A 17,090-nucleotide genomic window follows, 5' to 3' on the forward strand; every position below is an offset into this window, starting at 1 on the left:
CCTAGGTTTCTAACATAGCTAAAGAAGGCCTTATGATTGTCTTTTGAGTCCTTGGCGATTTTTCTCTCAAAATTTGCCTTGAATGATTTTATGAGAGCTCTTAGTTTTTTACTTATAATGATCAAAGGTGTCTTACCTTTCATGGATTTTGCTCTATCTTGTAGTAGCTTCCTCCTTTTGTTGTAGAGCTTGTTTATGGCTGGGGTCCACCAGACTGGACGCTTGCCTTTGGTACAAAGAGTCTTAGTTTTGTTTGAGATTGCCTGATCCATGCAGTCCTGTAGGTGCTGGTAGAAGGCATTTGTAAATGATTCAGAGGTTTGAGTAATGTTTACCACTGGCTCAGGGGCCTTAAAGGAGACCACGCTACTTTTTAGAAGTGTGAAGTCGGCTTTTGAGAAGCTTGTCACTCTGGTCTTTTTATTTCAGGTGGGGGCGGGATGAGGACCTCCAGCGAGATTAGTTTATGATCTGATCTCACCAGTGAGGGGTATACTTCCGGTGTTGAACATTGTGATCCCATGTTCGTGATGATGAGATCAAGTATGTTTTCTCCTCTTGTGGGGATGGTGACTAGTTGTTCCATGGCATTTGAGTTTATGAACTCCAGGAACCTTTGGGCTAGAGTGTTTGGGCTTGAGTAGTGTTCCCAGTCTATATTAGGGTAGTTGAAATCACCTAGTATGATGGTGTTTGGAGATACTTTTATAACCTCCAATGTTTTCAGGAAGGCCATGTGAGGTTCCTGAGTTTGAGAGGGTGGCCTGTAACATGCTACAAATTGCAGAGCAGTCTTGCCTATGGTTAATTGCACCTGGATGGTCTCCGATGCATCGTGCGTTGCCACCAACCTTGAGGTGTGGGTGTCCTTTATGAATATGGACACCCCCCCCTCCTTTCTTGGTGTTGTCCGTATTTTGGGGCCAGAACGCATGATATGAGGTGAAACCTGATAGTGCTGGGGTGCTCTCAGGAGCCTTGAACCAGGTTTCTGTCACAGCACAGACATCGATGTTCTCCATACTGAGAAGGGCCTCGAGTGCGTGCATCTTGAGATGGAGACTTCTGGCATTGAGCAGCATTACCCTTAGTTTTTTTCCTTTTTTGTGTTCTAGGGTGGGAGGTTTAGAATTTGAGCCTTGCCTAAAAAAGGCACTATGGGGGTGGCAAGAGCCTTTGCCAATATCCGGAAGCCTAGGGGTGACAGGTGCAAGCCGTCCCTTGCGAAGCAGCCTGGCTTGTCCAGCATGTCATCCCAGGCAGACAGACATTGGATCCCCTTTGAATGACACCAGAATTTAAGCCAATTATTAAAGCTGATCATCTTATCACTGTATTGTGGCATCATTCTAGGTGAAGGTAGGATACTGCTCAAGGTCAGGGTCATACCTGCCTGGGCTACATAATCAGAGAGCTCCTCAATGTCTCTTTTCATGTAGTCCAAGGAGGTGCGTCTCAGGTCATTGACACCAGCGTGGACAATGACTGAGTCGTACTTGTACCTGCTGTTGAGAGACCTGAGTGCTTGCGTTATGTGGCGGATTCTAGCGCCCGACAGGCAGCTTACTGTGACCTTCTCCTTACTCAGTCTGGTGAGGGGCGTCAGTGTGTCTGACTATGGAGTCACCTATGACAAGTATGTTTGGTGTTGTATTTGGCCTTAAGGGCAGTGACTGCTTTGCACACTGATTTTGTTGTTTATGTGTTGTTTGTGTGGTGTATTGAGTTTGCAGTTGCTTGGGTGTCTGCTTTAGAGGCCTCTGCTGTTTAGGTAAATTTTACTCAGAGCCTCCGAGTATGTCTTAGTGTGTTTATGTGTTTGATTCAGTGGTGTGGTTGAGTTATGTGAGACTGGTATTGTGGTGTGTGTAGTTGCCTTCTCCTCCTGCCTGGTCTTGCCAGTCCTGAGTTGAGAGAGCTCAGCCTCCAGTCTGGCTAAATAGCTGCATCTCTCACAAGTATTAGTGTTACGTGGGAGGAGGAGAGGGTTGTCCGTGTACATGAGGCAATTGTAACATTGTCTCAGAATTCCCAGATTCACCAATTGGGCAGGAGAGGACGCCAGCATCTGACCCTTCGACATGCTAGAAAGAATTATGAGTTGGTATGAGACAGAAAAGTAGTGAGCTTAGCAGGGAAGTGGGCACTCCTGGGGGGTTTTGCTCGTGAGATTTGTATAATATAGGAGTGCTTGACCTGCAAAGAGAATGCTTATAAGACAAGGGATATGCTTATAAGACAAGTGCTGAGCTTTTTGAGAAGAAAAGCTATTTGGAACAAGTGCTGCACTTTTTAGTGAAGGTGTAAACTGTTTAGGTTCCTAACAGAGCAGTTCTAAGGGAAAAATTGAAGAACAGACTTTCTGGAGCCAGAAACAGTTTAACCTTGTTTAACGGCTGCCCGATGCTGCTCTAGTGGCAACTCCGCTTAATCGCTAAAGCACGTTAAAGCGTGCTTGATAGCAGGGGCTGGAAGGAAGCAGGAATAGACCCAAAATGGACAATAAAACTACAGTTTCAAGTCAGTAACCACCTCTACGGGGGGCAGGGAAGCTGCTCAATGTTATTCACTGCCACTGATCACAGAGAGACCCTCCTTCAGCCCAAGCAAAAATGGCCTCACAGAAACTTTCAAACAGTTCAGGAACAGCAAGCCTGTAACTGAACTTTTTTAACTCTCAGAAAAGTGGGAAAAAAGCAAGATTTTTTTTTTGTTTTTTACAGAGATAGCAGAGGTTCACAAGTAATATCAAGTTATAACAGTGCAGTAAATGACTCCACACAAGAGTGCTAGGTCAAGGACAGAAAATATGCAAGTTTTAAGAAAAAACGATTTAAAATTAAGTGCAAACAGGAAATTCAGCAAACAGCTTTTGGTTGTGCTCTAAATACAGCTACTAATACAGAAATCAAGTTTAACAAGCCAGAAAATGCTCAAGCTAGGCAGCTATGCAGAAAAACTTAGCAAATAAACAGAGAAAAATACTTAAAATCTCAAAAGTGGCTCCTTCTTCTCTCAGCATTTTTCCTCTTGGAGGGTGCTTCACCAACAGCCAACAAGCCTGAAAAGAGCCAAACCACGAGGCAACTAGGTTTTAAGAGAGGAAGATGAAGGAGTTTTGGAAATGACCCCTAGTGGCCAATAAAACTACAGTTTCAAGTCAGTAACCACCTCTACGGGGGCAGGGAAGCTGCTCAATGTTATTCACTGCCACTGATCACAGAGAGACCCTCCTTCAGCCCAAGCAAAAATGGCCTCACAGAAACTTTCAAACAGTTCAGGAACAGCAAGCCTGTAACTGAACTTTTTTAACTCTCAGAAAAGTGGGAAAAAAGCAAGATTTTTTTTTTGTTTTTTACAGAGATAGCAGAGGTTCACAAGTAATATCAAGTTATAACAGTGCAGTAAATGACCCCACACAAGAGTGCTAGGTCAAGGACAGAAAATATGCAAGTTTTAAGAAAAAAACGATTTAAAATTAAGTGCAAACAGGAAATTCAGCAAACAGCTTTTGGTTGTGCTCTAAATACAGCTACTAATACAGAAATCAAGTTTAACAAGCCAGAAAATGCTCAAGCTAGGCAGCTATGCAGAAAAACTTGGCAAATAAACAGAGAAAAAATACTTAAAATCTCAAAAGTGGCTCCCTTCTTCTCTCAGCGTTTTTTCCTCTTGGAGGGTGCTTCACCAACAGCCTTTGATTCTTCAGCATGGTGGCCTTCAGGAGGGCTGTGCTGAATGTCTCAGGACAGTCAGATGTATGGACCATGGTGGTGGGTGCAAAAAGTACAGTTGTGTACACTTACCATAAATGTAGATGCTCAAGTGTATTCACTATTGCAGTCATCACATTTGGGGTTATCCTTGACAGGGTACCCTTCGGCCGGCCCGAATACCAGAGACTTAGTATTTCTGCGTCGGTTGCTGTCACTTCAAGACTGACGTCACATTGTCAGTAGTATAAATTAAGACAGTCAATACCATTACATCAGTTTTTCTTGCCCTGTCAGGAGCCCCCAAGTGGAAGCCAGGTAAATGCCAAAATGTCCCTTGTAAGGAGACAGAGAAGGAAAACGGGGATGGAGGGTGGGAAACCAGGACTGCAACAGTGAATACACTCGAACATCTACATTTATGGTAAGTGTACACAACTGTACTATGTTCTTCGTGTTTCACTGTTGCAGTCATCATATTTGGGTTGATTCCCAAAGCTGAGGAAAAGGGTGGAGGCAGTCAAGGTGACTAGGGGCTATCTAGGATGCCCTGCAAGACTGCAGTGGCAAAGCCTGCCCTGGATTTGGAGAAGATGGGCAGGTGGTAATGCTTGGTGAAAGTGTGAACAGATGTCCAGGTGGCAGCCTCCAGGATGGGTGGGAACTCCTCTGAGGAAAGCTGAAGAGGTGAAGGCTGCTCTGATGGAGTGAGTCCTGAACCCTTTTAGTGGGAGGTTTTCCATGTTGCTTGTAACAGAAATGGATGCAGTTTGCTATCCTTTTGGAAATTGGATGTTTGAAGATGGTTTTGTCCTCTGCCCCTGCAGCAAAGCTAACCAGTAACTGATCAGACTTTCTGAATGATTTAGTCCTGTCTGGACAGAGTCTGAGCTGTCTGTGCATATCTAGAGAGTGCGGGATCCTTTCCCCTTTGTTTTGTGGGTTAGGGAAAAAGGTGGGAAAATGAATGGATTGGTTGAGAGCTACAATGGATACCACTTTGGGCATGAAGGATGAGTTATAGTCCTGAGGGAAACCCTGTCAGCATGGAAAATTATGAATGGCTCTATAGCCATGAGTGCTTGTAGCTCTGAGACTCTTCTGGTTGAAGTAATGGCCTGAAGAAAAGCTGTATTCCAGGAGAGAATTTTAACTCTGCTGAAGATGCTGATTTGAAGGGGGGGGGGGGCAGGATGAACTTTTCCAACACAAAGTCAAGTTCCCAAGCTGGGGTAGGTGCTCTTCTAGGTGGCCTCAAGTTGCTAGCCCCTCTTAGGAATTGTTTGATCAGAGGGTGTGAGAAAAGGGGCTGCTCAGTGTGGAAATGAGCAGAGATAGCAGCGGCATAAATTTTAAGAGAGGAAAAAAAGACCACTGTGTAGCAGGTCAGCTAGGTAATCCAGGATGAGAGGTAGGGAGGGCTGTACCGTATTGGCTCCCTTAGCCTGAATCCAGGTGCAGAACATTTTCCATTTGTCAGCATAAAACTTTCTAGTGCTATGGTGTCTGGCCTCGCGTATAACATTTAGAACCAGTTTACTGATGTTGGCAGATTGATCAGTAATCAGGGAATAAGCCAGGGTGCCAAATTGAGGGTCTGCAATTGGGGATGAATGAATTCTCCTTCCCTCTGGGTCAGAAGGGTTGGGGTCTGAGTGAGATGCCATGGTGGCAGTGGGGGCAGGCTGTGCAGCAGTGGGTACCAGTGCTGGTGAGGCCAGTCTGGAGCAATAAGAATTGTCCTTGGTTTTTCCTTCCTTATTTTGAGCAGTACGCAGGTGATGAGAGGTAGTGGAGGTAATGCACAGACCAATAGATTGACCCAGGAGAAGGACAGGGCATCCACCTTCCAAGCCATGCAGTGAGGCTCCCTGGTGCAGAACATGCTGAGCTGATGGTTGGTGTGTGAGGCAAAGAAGTTGACCTTCAGGGTGCTCCATTTCTGAGTTATTAGGGTGAAGGTTCTTTTGTCTAGCTGCCACTCGTGTGGGTCCAGAAGATTTCTACTTAAGTGGTCTGCCAGAGTGTTTAGAGAACCTGGCAGGAATTGTGCTAACAAGTGGAGTCGCATGGCAGAGGCTATGTGCCAAAGGGTCATGGTCAGCCTGCACAGAGGGTAGGAGTGAGTCCCTCCCTGCTTGTTGATATACCACATCACAGTGGTGTTGTCTGTTTTGATCAGGAGAGCCCCTGGGGAGAGAAGCGGCCTGAAAGCTGTCAATGAATGCTGGGCAACTAACATCTCTTTTTGGCTGATGTGCAGATGGATTTGCTGTGGGCTCCATTGGCCCTGTATGCACCTGCCATCCAGGTGTGCACCCCAGGCACAGTCTGATGCATCTGTGCTGAGGGTCTGAGCGGCGGTGGGTGGTGAGAAAGGTAGTCCCTTGTTATGGGAGCATGCTGCTGCCCACCAAAGAAAATCTTTCCTTAGGCAAGTTATCACTGGTATAAAAGTTTCCAGGTCTTGAGAGTGCTGACACCAAAGGCTTTTAGGTACCACTGAAGTTTCCTCATATGCAATCTGGCATATGGAATGAGTAGAATGCAAGATGCCATGATCCCCAGAGCTTGCAGGATTTTCCTTGCAGATAACTGGGGTCTGGTGGCTAGTTATGAGAAGTAGGCTGTCAGGTAAGTTTGCTTTTCTGGTGTAAGGAATGCCATCTGGGATGCTGTGTCCAGGCTTGCTTCCAGGAATATAATCCTTTGGGTGGGTACTAGTTTAGATTTATTTTCGTTGATAGTGTACCCTAGGGAGGTCAGTAAGGACTTTACAAAGGACAGGTGCTTGAGCAGTTTTTCCTGACTGTCTGCCTGAATTAGGCAGTTGTCTAAGTATGGGTAAATTTGGATATTCCTTTTCTGCAAAAGGCAATGGTGGGAGCCAGACATTTTGTGAAAACTCTTGGAGCAGTAGATAAGCGAAAGGGAAGTGCAGAGATCCTGCCCTGAAACATAGATATTTCCTGCATGATTCCCTGATAGGAATGTGGAGCTAGGCTTCTTTTAGGTCTAGGGTGGCTAGCCAAGCATCCTTGGAGAACATGGGTAGCAGTTGCTGGAGGGTAAGCATTTTGAAGTTTGGTATCACCAGGAAGGTGTTTAGAATGGAAAGAATGAGGATGATGAGCCAGGTGCCCTCTTTTCTGGGTACCAGAAAAAGTATTGAGTAGAAACCTTGGCCTTTCTGTTCTGTAGGAATGTGCTCTACTGCCCTCATAGAGAGCAGGGAAGGACCTGCTTTAGTGCCTCTGCCCACTGGTTTGGAGGTAGATCTGGGAACTCTTTTGGGGTTGGAAGAGTATGGAAAGAAAATTTGTATCCCTGGGACATTATGTTGAGGACCCAGCGGTCATTGGTAAGGGTGGCCCAGGTGCTTGCGTGAAAAGAGAGTTTTCCTCCTAGGGGTAAGTGAAGGTGGGCTGAGGGAGGGGGTGGGGGAGGAGAGTCACCACGAGGGGTGGCTTAGAACTCCCTTGTTTTGAAGTGGAGGAATTCCACTGCTTTGATCTCTGCATTCCCTGTTGCTGCTGTTTGGGGGGTCTGCTTCCCCAGGGTATGGGCTGAACTGACCTGGTGGGAGCAGGAAAGGACCAGTGCTTGGAGGGGCAATGCCTGCTGAACCAGGGTGGCTGGAACTGTAGGAAATCCTTAACTGTCTGTATAGATTTAGCTTTTTCTTCCAGATTTCTTAATACCTCCTCTGCCTTAGTGCCAAATAAGTTGTCTTTGTGCAAGTGTGCATCCAATAATTTAGATTTAACATGGTCTGGCAAGGGCTGTTCCTTAAGCCATGCATGCCTTCTAAGGACAGAACCGGTAACTGCTGTCCTGAAAGAAGCTTCTATGGCATCAAAACCACAGTGTAAGGTGTGCTTAGTCACTTGACTTGCAGAATGCATTAACTCTTGTAACTCTTTAGATTCTGCACAATCAGGAAAGGAAGACAATTTTTGTTTAAGGAGTTCCATGGTATGTTGCTGAAATTTTAGCATATGGAACTGGCAATTTAGTGCTCTGATAGCAAGAGTAGCACAGGTGTATACTTTTTTACCCCATCTGTCTAGTGCTCGGGAATCCCTATCTGAGGGGGTGGAGTCTTAGCAGAGGTGGCTTTAATTCCTTTAGGCCCTTGAGAAATTACCTCAGGGTCAGCAGTAGGATTTTTGAAAAGAAATGTGTGTGCGTTAGGGACTCTGTAATACTTGTCAGGTTTTCTATGTGCAGGAGGGAGGGTGTGTCAGGAGTTAAACTGGATTCCAGGAAAACATCATCCACACCATCCAGGACTGGGGGAATGGCCAGGGGTCTGTACTGTGGAAGATCTAAGAATTCCCTGAGTTTCTTCTTAGACTGAGGGTAGTCCTGACATTCCCATTGGAAATGCTCCCTTAAGGTATGAACGGTTTCTCCAAAGGAAAAGTCGAGGGTGGAGAGGCTGAAGGAATAGAATCCTCTGCATTAGAATCCTCATAAGCAGAGAGGGGTTGCATGTCTTCATATTTAGATGCATCAGAGTCATCACACTCCTGTTCAGACAAAACTACTGGGGACAGATCTCTTTTTCTTTCAGAAGGGGTATCTTGGCTTCCCCTGATCAGCATGATAAGGTCTTCTACCATTTTAAGCATCTGAGACTGATGCAAGGAAGCAGGTGCCTGAGATTGGGTCATCAGTTTCTTGGGTGTGGTTCGTACCCTGGGCCTTACAAACTTAGTAATTGTTGAAAGAATGGTAGAGGCGAAAGTCGTCGGTTTGTGTCGAGAATCAGTAGTGTGAAGTACTTCCTCGAAAGCCGGTGCCTGCTCAGTGGCTCTGGACCCATCCAAGGGAGAGACAACCACAGGATCCTTAGTTGAAGAAGAGTTTTGATGCATACTGGATTCCGAAAGCATCTTGGTAGCAGCCTGTGAATCCACAGAAGCGAGCATCAGGGGCTGCGAAAGCACCTCACTGAGGACCAGAGAACTAATGACTAGCTTAATGGAAGCATTGTTGGTAGGTTTGGACCTGTGCAGTCTGTCTCTGTCTTTATCCTTACATTTTTTCGGAAGATCTGCTGTTGGATGGCTTACGAAGCCATATCAGAATTCGAAGACTGTAAGCGAAAATATCTAGCTACAATAAGGGTCCGACAACTTATAGTTCTGGCGTTGAACAAAGTATAAAAGCGACAGCAAGGGACGCCATGGTCTGGGCCTAAGCAAGTGATGCAGTAAGAATGAAAGTCTCGGTGTGGTATTTGCTTTCCACAGGCGAGACAAACTTTTTCTGACATCGGTTAGTGCAAGAAAAAAGGATCCCCACAGGGGTCCAGGGAAGTAAATCTTGTGGGAAGAAATATCCAGGGAATTGCTATGGCTAGGCTTGTACAGGCCCTAGGGCCGATAGCCTAGTACCAACCTATGAACCTATAAACGGAGATAAAATAGATTTCAGCTTCAATTCAGAAGACGAAACTCAGGTAGCAGCCGACCAGCACTCGTGCAAACTGCTTCTGCTTCGGACTCCGCGGCAAGAAAGACTGATGTAATGGCGTTGGCTGCCTTACTTTATACTACCGATGACCTGACGTCAATCCTGAAGTGACAGCAACTGATGTAGAAATACTAAGCCTCTGGTATTCGGGCTGGCTGAGGGCTACCCTGGCAGGGATAACCCCAAATGTGATGAGTGCAACAGTGAAACACGAAGAACATCTGCTTCAATTGGGCCTAGATCCTCAAGTCACAACAGAATGTTAAAAGCTGTAGTCACGTCACCTGTATCCCTCTCTGCCTTGGTCACTTCTTTTGTAAGATGGATGCCAGAATCCACAGATGAGCCCAAGAACACCATGATGAACCAGTGTAGACCTCAAGCCTCCTAAGTAGTTCCTTAAAGAACATGGCCATTTCTTAATATTTTATGGCTGAATCCATGGCAGACTCTACATTCCTTGATATCATGCTTTGGATCTAAACAGAAAACACAAGTGTGCAAGTTTTTGTAGGGGATATGCCTACCATAAGAGCATCAACCTTTCTTAGGCCCTGACAAATGCTAATGTATGACTCACATCAGACTAGCTAGACTCTGGAATCACAGATAAACTTACTAAGCTGGGTATAAATCCCTATGTCACTCGATGGGTTGCCAGCTGGCTTACTGACAGAACCCAGACTTCAAAAGTAGCGGACTCCAAATCCAACTCCAGACAAGTGGAGTACCTCAGGGTTCAGTTCTGAGACTGCTCTTGTTTGGCATCTACTTCTCTGAAGTACAGGCCAACACTAAGGGACTCTGGCTAACAAAGTTCGCAGATGACTGCAAACTGGGAGCCATTATTAAATCCCCATATGATGTGGATATTCTACAAAAGGGCTTACAGAAAGAGATGCTTGGTGCCAGAGCCATGGGCTCAAGCTTAATGCCAAGAAATGTACAGTTATCTCCTTTGGGAAAAAACATGTACCCATGAGTTACCACATAGGTGGCAGTACACTAAATACCGAAAGTGTGATGAGAGACTTAGGGACACAGGTGGACAGTGGTCACACCTTCAATAACCACATCGCCACAACAGTCAGGAAATCCTTCTATGTGGCACACCTCATCACTAAGGGCTTTTCATCCAGAGAAAAGAAGGTCATTGTCCCACTGTACTCATCTCAATAGACCCATTATAGAGTACAAAGCCCCATTTGATATGTACCTCACAAGACATCTGCAACAACTGGAAAGGCCGCAGAAATACCTCACTAAAAGAATCACAGACCTAAAGCAGATGCCCTACACTGACTGTCTAAAAAAACACCAGCTCGACTCTGTGGCATATCGTCTACTCGGAGGCGATCTCTGCTTAACATACAAGGCCATGTCAAACCCTGAGCTGTTGGACATGCTCCACTTAAAGAAATCCCAATCCCTCAGAGCTACACTCCAGGGCTCTAAACCTTGTCATCACAATGAACAAAACATGCTGGAGGGATAGGTTCCTGACCCAGAGACTTCCCCATACTATGAAATATACTGCCCATGCATGTCAAGCAGAGCACCTCCTTCGCCCTCTTCAAAAGGAACCTTGACGACTGGATGGGAGATAGGAAATTCACCCCGGGAATCATGTCAGTTGCCCTGCTATACAGGGGTCCAGGGAAGTAAATATTGTGGGAAGAAATATCCAGGGAATTGTTATGGCTAGGCTTGTATAGGCCCTAGGGCCGATAGCCTAGTACCAACCTATGAACCTATAAACAGAGATAAAATAATAAAATATAACAAAGAGAAAAGTTAAGGAGATTTCTCAGTGGGGTGTTTATTTGTCCTAAGCTCCAGAGAAAGCAGCACAATCCTAGACTATGTAAACTAATACTGTGACTCATACATTACAAAGTGCAACATGAAAATTCTAACAGGAAGCAAGCAGATGATAGTTGTATACTGCAGAGGTCCTGACATCCCAGCAGGGTAGGCATCTGCCACATCTGGAGGGAGACGTGCACAGAGCTTTGAAAGACGGGCTGACTGACGTCCCACGAGTCAGAATTACTGCAGCAGTGATCTAAATAAAGAAGATATCAAATTTATTCATCCTTCTTTAATCGAAATTAATCCACATATGTACAAATTCTGGTGACCCCCTGCAGAATAGTCCAAGACTACTGCAACAGTGATTTAAATGAAGAAAATATCCAGTTTATCCATCCTGCTTTCTCTGAGTTTACTCCACAACTGTAAAGATATAAATTCTGCTCATCTCCTTACACTAAACTCTATGACTCAGATGTTTGCAAATTACACATCACAGCCACATTTGTAATCCAACTGTACATCTGAACTCCAGTGATACAGCTATGTATTTACTCCATTGTACATGGATCCCTTTATAAACCAAACAGAGCTTTAGTTTATGGCTTGGACCATGCAAAAGTCCTGCATGACTATGGCTCTTTCTTATGGAAAGTGACAAGTGTTATGGTTTTAATTTGGATAACTGACAGTGAAAGAATGTTGTATCTTCATGTGATGGTGAACAGCAATGTTATGCATGATAATTCCTAAATAATTATTAAATCATTAAGGGTGCATCTCACACAGTTGTCAATCCCTATATTTATCTGTATATTACCTGCCCACCCTTTATTGCTTTTGGCCCCTCAAAATAAAACATGAATAGGTCTTAAGTCCTAGAGCACTTCAGACATTCTGCAGTAACTTAAGGTCCCCTAATAACTAAAGAATGTTACTTTTTTTGACCAGAAGTTGCCAGGTTATGTTGCAATCACGGTGCCACCTTCACCTCAAGCCAGTGTCGGATCTTTTAGCTTTCAAGTTGGGTATACAAAATGAAAGAATCACAGAATAAGGCTAACATCAAGAGATATATGACCTGGCTGTGAAGAAGCTGGTAAGTACAATTGTGTAAAATTTTATCATAACAGTAGATGTTCTCCTCATCACAGTTGCAGTATTCATAACCTAAGGGATCTCCTGCCTAGGATAGGCTAATGCCCGTCCTGTATACTAAAACCTTTAGTACTTATAGGCGCCATGTCACATGTAGACTCCCCATGCAAGGCATACAGCATAAAGGAGACGTATGGACGCACACACTCAGAACTAAAAAAGCCCCAGGAGGAACAGAATGTCCATAGAGACCAGGAAGAACATATGCATCCAGAAAAAGGAGGAGTCCCTCGAGTAGGAGGGCAAAACAGAACAGACTACAGGAGAGAGGGAGCAAATGTGACAACAGTGAAGAGAACTAGAGAAGTACTGTTATGGTAAGATTTTGCACAACTGAACTATGTCCTTCCATCAAACTTTTACATCCACTGGGATACAGTGTAGTTACCTAAGCTTTATTAGCAGCATGAAATCACAGTAACAGATTCTTGTAAGGACTGCAATTTGTAATGTGCGATAGTGTGTGTAACAATGAGAATGAATCATACTACTTGTACTTGTTTCTACTTAACAGCTTTTGGGGAGAAGGACCCTATCCAATAAGTAAAAAAGCTATGACGTAATCCTGACTTGAGCACCAATTAATCACAAGATGTAAACACATACTCATTCACACAAGGCACACATTCCTTCAGGCAATATGCAAGATTGGCATTTTACCTACTGTACATCTTGGGGTTGTGGAAGAAAACCAGTGCACCTTGAGAAAATCCACACATATACAGGGAGGATGTACAGGCCCTGTAAAGAAAGTATCCAGCTAAGAAGTGGACAAAAGTCAAATGCTGTGAGGGTGCAGCACTAACCTAATTAACTAGCTAACTAATTTTAGTTCAGACAAAAAAATGTACATCAAGGGCACACAGTTTAAAAAAGTTTTAAATAAACCTAATTACTGCACTTAGTTTACTGGCTTACTTAAACTATCTATACATACAGTGCATTTGTCCTTGCTCATGGGTTGGGTCTTGACTGACAAAGGTCTTAAACAGACCAGTTTAATTACTCCATTACCAAATAAATAAAAAATAATTAAACATTAAAATATGTGTGTGCTCTTTGAGGTCTATTCTACATAAAGTACATTTTTATCTCTCGGATGTATATAGGAAATACCTTTACCTTCTCTTCTTGTTCTTCAGTGACAATGTCTGAAGCTTCCTCATAGATATGCTCTGTTCCTTTATCCAGTGAAGCCTTCTGTGTACTCTTGGTCTTCCCTTGTTGTTTCTTTACTGGTTCTTTCATTTTGCCCTTTTTTCCTTTTTTTGCTTTATCTTCTTTATTTGATGCAGCAGACTAAATTATAGATGGACAACCATAATTTAGGAAAACATGTCATGCTGTTTTATTTATGCAGTCAAAATGAACAAAGGAAAAGCAGTATGTTCTCACAATGGCTCACTAAACTCTGAATCATTTATTTACCAGGGAAGCTGGACTGGGAGAGTAGAGGCCACCTGCATTCACTACCTTATTATAGATACAATATGAAAACGGCATACTGTATTACATTAAGGTATGCATTAAATTTTAAACCAACATTTATATAACTTCATGTAAGAATTCATTAAAATGTCTTAAATCATTTCTCAAGGGAGAAAATGTCAAGTCAGTCCCCTTCCCAGAAAATTAATATTTGGGTCCAGGAATGCTTAAAGCAAAATACACGGACCCCTCTAACTCAAAATACACTTATTAAAAGAATAGTAAGAAACTACTGCCTCAATATTAGCAATGGCAATGCCTTTGTGATCTAGGTCCTTCTCTTTCTTACTGGCTTTGATTCTGCAGCAGGATAACATGTCCTCAATGTAGCATTGAAAGCTACAACATTGTCTAAATAATGCATTAATACTTTCTTACCCCAAGAAGTTGCATCATAAGTTCACGATCTTCCTCATCTTGATCCTTGTATTTCTCTTTGATTTTCTTCAGCTTGCTCTATAAAAAAAATCACAATACACTACTAAATTGGACATAAGTAGGACAGACTTTCAAACATTGATCAGCAAAACTAAAATACCCACAGTAATGACACGCCATAAACAATAATATATAGTTATTGCCTGGAATATCGTACCAACCAGATTTCAGAACATATGCCTAATGTCCAATTTAGGCAGCTGCAGAATAAGTAAAAAAAGGAAATACTAAGTGACTAATGTCCATAGCTGAGTTTTTCAACATTTTGCAAGTATACACTGTTTAGGAGCTTGCACTGGAGGTGCAGAGGGGCTAAAGCCCTGACTATTGTCTAGGGAGACAGAGAGGATGGGAGTGTCCATCCCGAGATGGAGGGAAACACTCTGAACTCATTTATTTGATTAATTTTCCTGGCAGAGATTGGGGAACAACCATGCAGTCTTGCCTAGGGAGGAATGCGTCAGTGGCACTGGGCAATATGCGTGTAGGGGGATGGGTGGAGGAAACACTCCTTAGCAGCAGTATGACACTGCTGAAGCTGTCTCAGTCTCTTCACTTGACTCAAGCATGGGTTGAAGTTACTCTGAGAGTGGCTAGTCAGGTTTGCTAGACAGGCCATAGTAGCAGTTCACGGATAGGTGTAGAGTGCCAAAAATGAGCAAAAAAAGTACAACCTCTACATTAATTAATCAATGGGTAAAACATGTTAAACAGACACAGCTGATATGAAATTCAAAACAAATGGATAAAATAAAAATTATAAAATGTATCCACAACAACATATTTTTGAGGGAAGACAATAGACTTACAGTGGGAGGCACAGTGGCACAGCGGATAGCATCGTCACTTCACTGCAAGAGGTTCCCAGTTTGATTTTTGGTTGGTGTGCCTTCTGTGCAGAGTCTGTAGTGTCCTCCTTGTGTTCATCTGGGTTTCTGCCCACATTCCAAAGACATGCAGTAGGTGAACTGGACACTCTACACTGGCCCTAGCTGGGAGTGAGTGAGTGTGCATGTGCGATGTGGAAGAACTAACGCAGCAGGGCTAGCCATGTGGCAGTGTAAACCTTGGCTTTAGATGACTGTCACTGTTGAAGTTACACCCTGACTCCATATGCAAAAATGGGAAAAAGGGGTTGTGGATGAATGGATGAATGGAATGGGTTTATACTCACATACATTAGTTTTAATATGATCTCATTTTCAAGCAAGTGAATCACCAGCCGAGCAGACAATGTTAGCATTGTATTGCTGCTGCTCAGCTGGCATGTGCTCCATATAAAAGCAGTACTACTCCTGAATTATGAATTAAGTTACTACTGTGTGAGGTACTCACCATAACAGCAAACAGTTAATTTATTCAGGCATTCTTAACCTTTGTGGGATTATCCCTTCAACCTACTTTCATTACACCAAGACCAAGGTAGGGCCAAAGTAAAAATAAAAATAAACAAATACATAAAATAATAATAGGTTTTATTGCTTTCTATCCAATCAGACCATTCTGCATTATTACATCTTATAAGCTATGGCTTGAATGCACTACATCCTGTGACATAAAGGTAGCGGCAGCAGCAAGAACTTAGAAAAGTGAATGGTATATTTAAATAAAAGCTGGTACACAGCTTTGCTTGGAAGGAGGATAGTATACTGAAGTGAAACAAATCAACAATTTCATTTATGATGAGCTCCTCACAAAAAAGGCAGTATTTACTTTCTTTCTTTCTGCTACCTTTCTGGTAAGCTATTAGTCCTACAGGCAAGAAGGAAGCACATACAATCATACCATGCACAAATGTGATGGAAAAGCACCCCTCCAACATTAGAAGGGTCTATATTATAACAGTGAATGCTTAAAATAGCAAACACTGTATAATTGACCCTTAAAAACCAAAACCGCAAAATGCCAAACACACGGAAAGTACAGTTGTGTACACTTACCATAAATGTAGATGTTTGAGACATGCAGTCATCACACTTGGGTTATCCTGCCAGGGGTAGCCCTCAGTCGGCCCGAATACCAGGGGCTTAGTATTTCTGCATTGGTTGCTGTCACTCCAGAACTGACGTCAAGTTGTCAGTGGTATAAAATGAGGCAGCCGATAACATTACATCAGTTTTTCTTGCCTCAGCTGTCAGGGGCTCCCACATAGGGAGCTAGGTTATGGTGGAAGAACACTACCAGTAGAAAGTAAATACCAAAAATTCCCTGTAAGGAGAGAAGGAGAGAGAGAGAGAGTGAGAGAGACAAGGGGGATGGAGGGTGGGAAATCAGGACTGTAACAGTGAATACACTTGAACATCTACATTTATGGTAAGTGTAAACAACTGTACTATGTTCTTTGTGTTTCACTGCTGCAGTCATCACACTTGGGTTGATTCTCAAAGCTGAAGAAAAGGGTGGAGGCAGTCAAGAAGACTGGGGACTGGCTAGGATGCCCTGGAAGACTGCAGAGGCAAAGCTTGCCCTGGATTTGGGGAAGATAGGCAGGTGGTAATGCTTGGTGAAGATATGAACAGACGTCCATGTTGCAGCCTCCAGGATGTCCCTGGTGGGGACCCCTCTAAGAAAAGCTGCAGAGGTGGAGGTCGCCCTGGTGGAATGCATCCTGACCCTCTTTGGGGGTGGTTTCCTATGTTGTTTGTAGCAGAAATGGATGCAGTGTGCTATCCATTTGGAGATAGTTTGTTTGGATATGGCCTTGCCCTCTGCTGCAAAGCTGACTAGCAACTGGTCATTTTTTCTAAAAGATTTAGTCCTATTCAGATAGAATCTGAGTTGTCTGTGCACATCTACAGAATGCAGAATCCTTTCCCCTTGTTTTTCTGGGTTAGGGAAAAAGGTGGGCAAATGAATGGATAGGTTGAGAGCCACAATGGACACCACTTTAGCCATGAAGGACGGGTTAGTCCTGAGGGAAATCCTGTCAGCATGGAAAATGATGAAGGGCTCTACAGCCATGAGTGCTTGTAGCTCTGAAACTCTTCTAGCTGAAGTGAT

The 17,090-nt window shown here is 43.7% G+C and overlaps 1 protein-coding gene across 1 annotated transcript in view; it reads right to left on the reverse strand.

The window, feature by feature from the left end:
• Positions 1-17,090, reverse strand: part of NEMF (nuclear export mediator factor) — a 1,922,187-nt gene that overhangs the window by 329,055 nt on the left and 1,576,042 nt on the right. Inside the window, exons 27-28 of the mRNA XM_044074284.1 lie at positions 14,031-14,108; positions 13,287-13,463 (exon numbers count right to left, since the gene is read on the reverse strand). Of these exons, the coding sequence (XP_043930219.1) occupies positions 13,287-13,463; positions 14,031-14,108 (255 nt within the window). The remainder of the gene's footprint in view (positions 1-13,286; positions 13,464-14,030; positions 14,109-17,090) is intronic.

This window comes from Protopterus annectens, chromosome 6.part0 (genome assembly GCF_019279795.1).
Source record: "Protopterus annectens isolate FY-2018-M chromosome 6.part0, PAN1.0, whole genome shotgun sequence".
NCBI classification, from domain to species: Eukaryota; Metazoa; Chordata; order Ceratodontiformes; family Protopteridae; genus Protopterus; species Protopterus annectens.